Source organism: Hyperolius riggenbachi, chromosome 3 (genome assembly GCF_040937935.1).
Source record: "Hyperolius riggenbachi isolate aHypRig1 chromosome 3, aHypRig1.pri, whole genome shotgun sequence".
In the NCBI taxonomy this organism is placed as follows: Eukaryota; Metazoa; Chordata; class Amphibia; order Anura; family Hyperoliidae; genus Hyperolius; species Hyperolius riggenbachi.
The window spans coordinates 247,200,369-247,211,929 of record NC_090648.1 but is presented as its reverse complement, the minus strand read 5'-3'; the positions used below and the strand labels follow the sequence as shown (position 1 = coordinate 247,211,929).

The following is an 11,561-nucleotide window of genomic DNA, read 5'->3' as shown; positions in this document are numbered from 1 at the left end:
ACTGGTGCCTTCCATTTAAGGAATTCCACTTGCTTTGCTCTTGTGCTATTACTGCCTTTCATACGTTCTGACCCAGAATAATTATGCAGATCAGGTGTTCAGACTTTGCTTTGACTGCATACTTGTTGTAGGCTGGTGACAAGACAGCCAGACAAATAACTTTGGAAAGAAAAGAGGCAGAATTGTCATCTTCCATACACCCCTTGTGTCTTTCTTTAAAATAAAGTAACCCACTGAAATCAAACAACTGTAGTCTTGCAATGAGAACTGTTCTGGTGAATCAAGTAATCTTTCACTGAGTTATTATGTAAATTCAAAGAGCAAGGACGTTTCTATCTCAAAACAATGACATGTTACTAAGAGATAAATGGAATACTGGTGCTGGTCCAGGCATTCATTGGGCAGAATGGTCTTGTCTAAAGAAGACCACCAAGTTTGTGAGAAGTGCAAGGACATTAAATGGTGACAGAAGCCAAATTGCCATACCAACTTGGCAGACCCTACAAAGTGGTACCAGTGAATTCATCTGGTGTCAGGCTGGAAAATAGGTCATTGTTACAAGCTGTAACTAAGACAGATCTATGGCAAGCTGCGGGGAGGCAATTATCAAGTACATTTATATTTTATTTTGCTGTGACATGTCAGAAAGAAAAAATATATATTTTTAGAATTTCTGAACAGCACGACTACATAGCCATCAGCATAGGCCATTGATTTATCAGGATATTTATGAGGAGCAGAAGATACAAAACACAGAGGTGTGTATTACATTATTTAGCATACAGTGTTGAATCACATTCAAAGAGCAAGCTTTCAATCTAAAATCCCTCTGCAGACTTCTATTGCTAGTGTTGTCTGAGCCTGAAAACACAACCTATAAGGATCAGAAATGATCAGGCCACATGATACAATACTACATTATTTAGCATAACTTAAACCTGTGTTACAGTGGGGTTAGTTAGAGAATAGTAGAAAAAGTACTTCAGAACACAAGTGATCTAGTAAACCTGGAAAGGATTTTTCTTAAGCCTTTCTCCTATTAGGCGGTAAATTTGAGGTCGCCTAGACCATGAGAAAATAATCAGAATCATCTTTATTGTCGCCAAGCACACCGATTGGTGAGCCCGGAATTGCTTGTGGTTCACATGGCAAATGGCAGTTCAGGAACATATAAAATATATAACATATAACACCCGGCAAACATATACCACTTAGCAAACATAAGCAAGGCAAAGCAAAACATACATGCAGATATATGGAGCAACACAGTTAGAGTCTTGGAGGGGTCAGAATTAACAGCTGTGGGGGATGGTTGCCCTGGGGGGTAGAGTGTCCCAGTGGTGGTGGTGGTGGGGGAAGGGGGGGTCTTGAGTTCAGTGAATTCAACAGGTGGACTGCTTGGGGGAAGAAGGTGTTCATGCGCCTAGTGGTTTTGGTGGGGATGGATCTGAACCGACGTCCCAATGGAAGGGTCTCGAAGTAGCGTCTGCCCGGGTGGGAGGGGTCGAGTAGGATCTTGGAGGCCCTTGTCTTCATTCTCGTGGTGTAGAGGAGATCTAGCGAGGGCAGGTGGGCGCCGATGATCGTTTCTGCTGCGTTTATCACTCTGTGGAGTTTGTATTTATCCTTAGCAGTTGTACCGGCGTACCAGACGATGATGGAGCAGCAGAGGATGGATTCGATGGTCGAGGTGTAAAAGCTGGTGAGCAGTTCCCGTGACATGCCGAATTTCTTCAATTGGCGCAGGAAGAATAGCCTTTGCTGTGCTTTCTTCTGAGTTTTTGTAGTGTTCTGCTCCCATTAGTTTTTGTAGTGCTCTGCTCCCATTTGAGGTCGCTTGTTAAGTTTGTGCCGAGATGAACACCAAGAGGGGGGCAGGGGGGAGTTTCCGGAAGGCCACGATCAGTTCCACGGTCTTTGCTGTGTTGAGAACGAGATTGTTGACCTTGCACCAATTACAGATCTTCGCAATTTCATTTCGATAGGGGTCCTCCCCGTTTCTGTCGATGAGGCCGATAAGCGTGGTATCGTCTGCAAATTTAATAACTTTGACGGAGTCGGAGGTCGAGGTGCATTTGTTGGTATACAGGGAGAACAGGAGTGGAGACAGCACGCAGCCTTGCGGTGCACCGACATTAGTGGTTCTCTCGCTGGAGATGTGACTGCCAAGCTTGACCCGTTGGGTTCTGTTGGAGAGAAAGTCCTTTACCCACCTGCAGAGGAGGGGATCTACCCCGAGATGCGCAAGGTTGTCGATCAGAATGTCCGGGCAGATGGTATTAAAGGCCGAGTTGAAGTCCAGGAAATGGACCCTAGCATAGGCCCCTGGTCTGTCAAGGTGCTCCAAGATGTATGCTAGGCTGACATTGATTGCATCATCAACTGATCGATTTTCCCTGTAGGCAAACTGGTGTGGTTCGAGGAGGGTGCCGGTGGAGTGCTTCAGGTGGTCGAGCACTAGCCTCTCGAATACTTTCATGATGATGGGGGTCAGGGCTACGGGTCTGAAGTTGTTAAGCTCCATGTTCCCTGTTTTTTGGGGGACTGGTATGATTGTGGACCTTTTGAAGCAGGAGGGGACCCACCCCTCTGATAGGGAGCTGTTGAAGAGAGAGGTGAATAAGGAGTGATGTAATGTTAGTGAATTTGGGTTTGGGCTCTTGCAGTCACATGCCTGCATTCATAGCAGGAATCTATCTTTACTAAATTCGAACCAGCCTGGACTTATTAAATAACAAAAATGAGGTGACCGATGACATATTTTGTTTCTTCTAAGGCTGGCTACATGGCTACATTTGTATAGAAGTCCTACTATGGGGAAGAGGTGTTTAACACATTTTCTCTATACTCTATATTTGCACACTCCTAGGACCTCAATTCACTAAAGGGTCGCCAGTGAAGAGGCACTTAGGACGCGATAACGGGCGATAACATTGCACCGATGCGCGCGCAAAATAGCCTGAACAGCTATTTTGCACGTGAATGGTGCGACCCTTCGCGCACACTGGTGCGACGTTATCAGCGCACCGCGCAGCGCTAAACTTTGCGCGCAATCACTAACAGCTTTGGACGTGCAAACTACTTACCACCCTAGTTTGCACGTCCAAAGCCTTAAGACGTGCTATGTTAGCACTGGTTACTGAATCAAGCCCTATGTGTTCTATAATTTCATAAAAAGATAGATATACAAAAATAATCTTGACTTTTACCTGTACTCTTATAAGTCTTGATGTATCCTTAATAAAAAAAAAAAATTGAAAGGAGAAAGTTAGTTGAACATTACAGTATTTTATTCTGCTGGACAGGAATGAGAGATCATGCACAGACTACACATACACATACTGTACATGTACGGTACTTTATTGTTGTTCAAGTTAAACTGTTTCTTTTCAGTGATCTTCTCTGATCTGATCACACTGCCACAAGAAGTGCCAGTTACAGAAGATTAACTTCTTTTTCACAAACGGAAAACTGTCACCCATTCTCTTCCACCAACTCCCCCATGTGTACTGAGAGATGTAGCAAACAGAGGGCGGGCAGACAGTTCTGGAGACCTTGTAAATGATCTGCTCTGCTCTACTCGATCAGTGCAGAGCTTAGTGTGGAGCTGGCTGGTGCTGCAGGACGGTACAGGCTTGGAGATACAAAATGCATTGCTTAGATTTCCACTGAAATGCAGAGTGCATACAGTTACTAACAATGGAACATACAAGCTTCATGTAAACCTCTGGAGCTTTTTTCATCAAGCTTTCAATCCAGGTGTGGAGAAGTGAAGAGGACAGTGAAAAGCCCACCATGATGCATCTTGTGTTCCTAGTATTGTTACTGGGGAGCTGTGCTTTGGGATGTCAGCTATCCTCTGACTGGAGACACCTGAGCGAGGGATGCAGAGCAGAGCTAGCACAAATCATTGTCTATGCCAAGGTGCTGGCTGTGCACCAGGAAACGTACAGCAGCATCTTCAGCAGCCTATACAACTACCTGCCGTGGCAGTATGAGTCAGGGGACAGCACCTTCTTCTATTCTGCAGAGATAGAGATGCTCTGTGACCAGGGATGGGGTAGCATGCTGGAGGTCCCTGCAGGATCCAGGCTTAACATCACTGGACTGGGGTACTTTGACTGCCATTCGTACACTGTAGTGCAAGGTCACGCCTACTTTTTCTTTCTCAGGTGAGTTACTGTTAGATATTTGTCTTTCCCTTCTTTGTATTTTGCCATGAATAGAATCCTCTACATTAGGTTTGCTGATGATGTTAGTAGCATCAAAGCTTGTAACTGCCCAACAGTACATGCTCAGTAAACGTATTTTTGCCAGGCAAGAGATAAAGTGTATACATTTAATTTAGACATTTATTGAAATCAGTAATTGAACAACTCTACAACTTACAGTGTAAGTGAATGAGATTTTGAGTTTAGTTTCCCAGACGAAGACCTCAAAGTTTGTCATAAATGTAGCAAATAATCATTAAAATACCAAAGTAACAAAGTGCTGTTTGGGGACATGTAGCAACATGTAACTTGCTGTAGAAATTCCTGCAGAAAATAATAAATACTATTAATATTCCAGATGTGAGATCCCACTGCTGTTTTCCACACAGCCTAACTGCTTCTTTTAGCAAGAACTGAAAATGGACTTTCATTGAAGTCATGGGACAAATGCATATTGTGTGACATATCATAATTAAGCTTGTGTTTTAATGTACATTGTGGGAGATATTATAATCTGGAATGTACAAAGGTCTCACACCTTTTTTCACCATTAAGTTGTTTTCCTGGTTGGCTTGCTTTGCCAATGTCAGATACTGCTTGGCTGAACTGAATAGAAGTCAATGAGTTATCCAATGTCCTCCTTTATCCTATCACCACCCACATGAGGTAGTCAGGTAGGAAATTGGAGGGAGCACCAGGCAGTTCTAATCTTTTGATGTAGTTCTCACCCAGCCCACAGGTGGCAGCAAAGGGAGGAGGTTGGTGTGTTCAGGTGATGGCTGTATGCAGAGGAAGAGACTCCAACTCTGCTGGTGGCTGTATACTTTGTGCACACAACAAATTTCAGTGTCATTCTGTAAGTAATTCAATTTTACAAAAAAATGAAAAGAGAGTGAACTAGGGTTTAATGTTATCCTTTACTTACAAAGCCCTAATATATTAATGCGAACCAGAGACTAACAAATAGATTGAATCGATACTTACCCGGGGCTACCTACCTACCGGGTAAGTATCCCAGGTAGGTAGGAAGCTTCTTCCTACCGCGGAAGGACGGTGTGGGACTCACACGTGCTTATGGGGCATAAGTACGTGTGAGTCCCACGCCGTCCTCCTGCGGTCTGCCGTTCCTTGGCAATCAGCCCTGGTAACTGGACTCAGGCCCCATTCACACTGCACGCTTTTCCAGCCGCGTTTTGGGAACGCATGCTGGAGGCAGACCTAGAGTGCACTGTCTGATGTTCACACTGCATGCGTTCCAGACCAGTGCGGTCCGGGAACGCATGCTGCACGCATTTTTTCCAAAAATGCGTGGCTGTCCCATTCACTTTCTGTGAATGGGATCAGCCACGCAACGCATACAAATGCGGATGGCGTGCGTTCGTACGCGTTGCGTTCCGAACGCACGGCCGTTCGCATTTGCTAATGTGAACAAAGCCTCAGTTGGGTCCAGTCTGGGTCTTCTGAGCATGCGCGGACCTCCCGTGCATGCACAGAAGACCCAGACTGACACAACTGAAGCAATTACCAGGGCTGATCGCGGCTGAACGGCAGACCGTGGGAGCACAGCGTGGGACTCGCATGTGTTTATGAGGCTGGAGAAAGCCTTGGGTAAGTATTCAATCTAATTAGTTAGTCTCTAGTTTACTTTAAGCAAAAATGTCCATTAAAGGAGAACTGTAGTGAGAGGCATATGGAGGCTGCCATATTTATTTCCTTTTAAGCAATACCAGTTGCCTGGCTATTCAGCTAATCCTCTGTCTCTAATACTTTCAGCCATAGGCCCTGAACAAGCATGCAGCAGATCAGGTGTTTCTGACAAATTAGACAGATATGACAAGATTAGCTGCATGCATGTTTCTGGTGTGATTCAGCCACTTCTTTAGCCAAATAGATCAGCAGGGCTGCCAGGCAACTGGTATTGCTTAAAAGGAAATAAATATGGCAGCCTCCATATCACTCTCACTACAGTTCTCCTTTAAAGAAGCAGAAGTGGGTGATAGTGGAGACTATAAAGAGTATTGTCCTGGTTATTGGTAGCATGGTGACTCAGTACATGTGGCTGCTGAGTCACTAGTACAGAACCCTGATTTAGGGACACACAGCTTTCCTCCCCATCTCCTGAGCAGCAGTATATCAAAGCACATGGCTCCAGTGTCACAGTCTTGTACCCAAGTGTCATGCCAACTGTGGGACATGATCTGCTTTTATTTTCTATCCTGCAGCAATAAAATATGAAAGCTGGAAACTGATTTGACTATCTGGAACAAGATACTGTCTTACAAATAACAGCATTGCTTTTTATTTTCCCCAGTTTTGTACATTCCTGACAGAACTGTTTTCCGACACTGACCATGCACACAGACTTGCTTGTTGGCACCGATTCACAGGGACGGATCTAGGGGGGGGGGGGGGGGCAAGCAGGTCTCTTGCCCCAGGCGCAGTTTGTTGAATTCTTAAAAAGGCGGCAAAATTTGGATGGGGAATGGCCGTTTAGGCGCCAAAACCTGACCTTGCCCCAGGCGCAACTTGGGGCAACTTGGTCTAGATCCGTCCCTGCCGATTCAATAAACTATACACAATTATCTCACATATGCTTTCTTAGATTTTCTTTTCTATACTAAAAAGTTGCTAAGAAAAAGTGCATCTGAAACAACTTATTTTGAGCACTTTTTTGCTTGATGGTGGCTGGAGGTATTTTGATAGTAACATTTGATCATGTTATTTTGTGAGGAAACTTGAGAGAAACATTTTAAGAGCAGAAGTTTATCATTAGAAGTATGCTACTTTTGATGGTTGGATGTGCATGTCTGATTAGTGGATACAGTGTGCAGCATTAAAAGTCAAGACTTATATATACAGTATATTTGCTCTTCACTTTTCAGCAAACTAGTGGCAGGTACTTCAGTCCTGTCAGTGAGTTCTGTACACCAGTCCTGTCAGTTAGTCTTGTATACTATTCCTCTGTGTCAGTTCTGCCAGTCATATAAGTTTGTTCTGTACACCAATCCTGTCAACGTGGTGTTTTGCACCAGTCCAGTCAGCTAGCCTTTTTTGCCCTCCCATCATGTTCTTTTTTTCACTGATGGAGCAATCATAGGGGTCCTGACCTGGTGGCAACGTAGGCAGAAAAGTAGTCTACTGCCCACTAAGGGTATGTACCCATCATTCCTTGTGGGGTGCTCTGGTTGAGGCTTGTTGTCACTTAGACACCACACCCTAGAAGAGTCCACATCTACCACCAGTGCCAGCATCAACACGGCCCTGACAAGTTTATTAAAGATTAGGTCAAGATTAGTAAAGATTCTAAGTAACTGATAAGGAATACAGTTTTCTATTGTTTTGCAAAAACAGAATTCATTAATTATATCAGTTGTTGATGGGCAATGTATTTTCTACTTCATAGAGTAGCTATGTGGCAGAGTGAAAATATGAGGTAGATGTGTTTCCAAAGCAACAGGTTCCAGGATTTACATTCCCAGATAATGTAAAGAGGGCCATACACTATATAACATCACCAAGAATGAACATTGCCTTTTTATTGAGATGTTGTTTGAAATGTGGATCACGAGTCGATCAATGTGCTGATGGAAAACACAATTTTTGCCCACTTAGACCTTTTGTATAGTGTATGGCCAGCTTTAGAGTGGCAGCTATCAGCTGATTGATTGTCATGAGAAACCACCTTATTATTTCTTCTGTTAGACTTTTATAATTTAGCATTAGACATATCAAATATATTTTCTATAATTAGGGGTACTTCCAGGCTTGGCAGTAGGTTTTAGTATCATTTTGGGTTTAATATTCACTGTGTTCAAAATATGGCTGCCTTTACTAGTTTTAGACAAGCTAATTTCAACCGTATTTGACTTACATTAATACTACTTACTGGTTTTAAAGGGAATGTCTGAATGTGACATACTGAAAAAAACACTACTGTATTTTATTATTATTATTATTATTTTTTTTTGCAGAATGGATGAGAATTACAATCTTCTCCCACATGGAGTGAATTTTCAGGATGCAATATTTGCAGATACTCAAGACAACTGGAGACTGTTTTCCAGTCTTTTCCAGTACTCCAATTGTTCTCAAGGGCAGCAAACCATGTATGAACTGGAAAGTCAAGAGGACAGTAGGGTAAGTTTTACTAGAAGCTAATCTCTGCCTGTGCCACACTCTTCCTACATTCTAAATGGGAACTTCAATCACAGCTTTCTTTATAGCATTGTGTAAACGTTTTACTGTCACCATCAACACTGGAAAAATTCTGCTTATTCTGATAAGAACCATATCTCCATCAGGAACTGAACTTCTAGGTTCCTGTGCTACCGAGAACAGAGACATTCATCTCATCTTGAAAAAACTCAGCAGGAAATCGCAGGTATTAGTTTAAAGGCACCCTTATGCTGGATACACATGGTGCGTTTCCGCGCTCGATGCGCCCGTGGATTCACGTTGACTCGACTATTTCCAACATGTCCGATTCACATTTCGATGGATCATTAGGTCGATTTGGCATACTTTACATATAAATCGACCTAACAATCATCGAAATGCGCTCGGAAATGCTCGGAAATAATAGAGTGGACGCGAATCGACGGGCACATCGAGTGCGGGAACGCGAAGTGTGTATCCAGCATTAGGCTAGGTTCACAGTGGACAGTTGCATAACGCATGTGTTACCGTATAATGAGCGTGAACTGCAATTGAGGCTGGATATAGACTTTAACCCCCCTGGCGGTATGATTATTTCCAGATTTTAGGGTCTTTTTAAAAGTTTTCAGATTCTAAAATCAGGAAAGAATCATGCCGCCAGAACTCCAGCAGCAGCTCCAGCACTCACTCACCCCCCTGGGCTCCAGCACTGCAATTTTATCTCCGTCCTCCAGGTGGCGCTGTAACTCTTTGGTGAGATCAATGAGGGTGAACTCACCAGAGTGATAGAGCCTTCGAGGACAGGAAGGAGAACGGCTACCAACGTCTGGATCCCCCGGTAGGTGAGTAAAAGCCACTGCTGCGCACTATACTTTGCATAGAGCTCCCGGCGGCTCGCCTGACCATAGCTCAGGATTACCGCTAGGGAGGTTAATACAAAACCTGAATCCAGCAAGTTAGAATAATGCGATCAGTTACAATGCAGTACTGTGAACAGGCCCATAGAATTGTATGGGCAGTGAGGTGACAAGCAGAATTATTGCATGTGGACTAGCCATTAGGTACCTTACACACATGACAGAATTTGCATAGGAATTTAATTTTTGTGTATCTGCGCTACCCACATGGATAAGTATGAAGGCACTCTTACTGACGTTCCACTGTACTGTGAACTAGATAAAAAATTCTATAAACCCTTTATCAGCTCCTTGCTGTAAACTGGAAATCCCCCATCTTAAAGAGAACCCGAGGTGGATTTGAAGAATGTTATCTGCATACAGAGGCTGGATCTGCCTATACAGCCCAGCCTCTGTTGCTATCCCAAACCCCCCTAAGGTCCCTCTGCACTCTGCAATCCCTCATAAATCACAGCCACGCTGCTGACAAACAGCTTGTCAGAGCTGGCTGTGTTTATCTCTATAGTGTCAGACTGCTGCTCTCCCCGCCTCCTGCAGAACTCCAGTCCCCGCCTGCATCCCTTCCCTCCCTGTTGATTGGAGGGAAGGGGCGGGGGCAGGGACCGGAGCTATGCAGGAGGCGGGGGAGCAGCTGAGACTGACACTACAGATGTAAACACAGCCTCACAGCATGGCTGTGATTTATGAGGGATTTCAGAGTGCAGGGGGACCTTAGTGGGGTTTGGGATAGCAACAGAGGCTGGGCTGTATAGGCAGATCCAGCCTCTGTATGCAGATAACATTCTTTAAACACACCTCGGGTTTTCTTTAAGTAAGTCACTTGATATAGATATACTGGTACTAAGGCACAGGTGTCAAACTCAAGGCCTGCAGGCCAAATGTGGTCCTCAAGAGTTTCAAAAGTGCATCATTGTAAGCAGTAAAAGAATTACAGCATGCTGCCTTCCCATCCAGAGGAGCGCACCAGTATTGGTGTTTCTAGTTGAAACATTGTCAGATTAAGCTGTGTTGCAGGGTAGCAGCAACAACCCAGTTAAATTAGCATGGGGCTCTCTCCTGGTGTTCTCTCCAGGCCCCCCCCCCCCACACACACACACACACAGCTGGTAAAACACAAAGTTACACACCTCAACAACTCCAACCCCTACACACACACACTCAATCTCCCTACATAGCAGAGTAGTGAAGTGGAGATGTGTGTAATTTTTACCTGCTCCAGCATTGCATCGTATCATTTCTGTTCTTTCCAGCACCTCCATGCTCTATCTTTGGCCACCTATACTGGGGGCGGCTACCTATACTGGAGTGGGCTTGCACCTGTGGCTACCTACCTAAATTGGAGAACTTCTTATTTTTTGCTTTGGCTACCTGTTACAGGTGAAGGGGCCTCTCCCTCTCCCTGCTGTTTGCGTTATATGATATAAAATATGCCAGTGAGGGCAGGGTATGGAGTTCATAATCATACAGATCTGTAGTGTGGAGCTAAGGCTTATACTAGAAGGTTGTAGGTGCTTCAGCTTTACAGGAAAGTGATAGGATCAAAAGGGTTGCATGTTAATAATAGCAAACCATCATCATTTGCAAATATTTTTCAATGTGCTTATCTTCATTGATCACATCATACAGTATATGAATAGTAATAAATTATGAATGTAGTGGTTGCAACAAACATTTATTGCTTGTGAATAAACTGACAGCTCATGCCTGGCAGTTCCTGACTATTTTGCATTGTTGGGGTGGATTTGTTTTTCTTACGTATGGGAAGCTTTAGAAATGCTCTGCATATTATTCATATCAGATAAAACTTAATTATTTCCTTTCTCCCTCTGCCCTAATATTTATCTCTAACATTTTGACATACTCCCTCCACATTGCCCTCTAGTCTGAACTGTCATCTATCTTGAAATATTACATTGTAGAAATGACTTCCGATGGAGCAGATATCTGGGAGGGCCAGTAGTCTCTAGTTTGTATTCATTAAATGAGACATTTTTCATATATTTTCCTCCCTGTAGTTGCCCATGCCATAACCCTTTACATGTTTTATCACTTCCATTTCATTTTATTTTTGTGTCTATTTTTGCTCTGTTAAAAATAAATGTTGTCTTAGAAATAGGCACATCATTTGATGCAAACTTATTTTATAATAGAATAGTTAGCAACCTTTAGCAGCCAAATCAATTAAAACTTTATTTGGATGCAGGGTCGAATTTTTCCTGCCACTGGGGAAGTGTTCTTTCCCCAGCCTGGCAGGCTCGGCAGGCGATGTGGCAGCAGG

General features: G+C 43.7%; 1 protein-coding gene across 1 annotated transcript in view; it reads left to right on the top strand.

Moving 5' to 3' along the window:
* The first annotated feature begins 3,505 nt into the window (after positions 1-3,505).
* The window catches only part of LOC137563530 (coiled-coil domain-containing protein 3-like), a 53,975-nt gene continuing 45,919 nt past the window's right edge, over positions 3,506-11,561 (top strand). The window contains exons 1-2 of the mRNA XM_068276107.1: positions 3,506-4,172; positions 8,183-8,348. Of these exons, the coding sequence (XP_068132208.1) occupies positions 3,796-4,172; positions 8,183-8,348 (543 nt within the window). The 5' untranslated portion in view covers positions 3,506-3,795. The remainder of the gene's footprint in view (positions 4,173-8,182; positions 8,349-11,561) is intronic.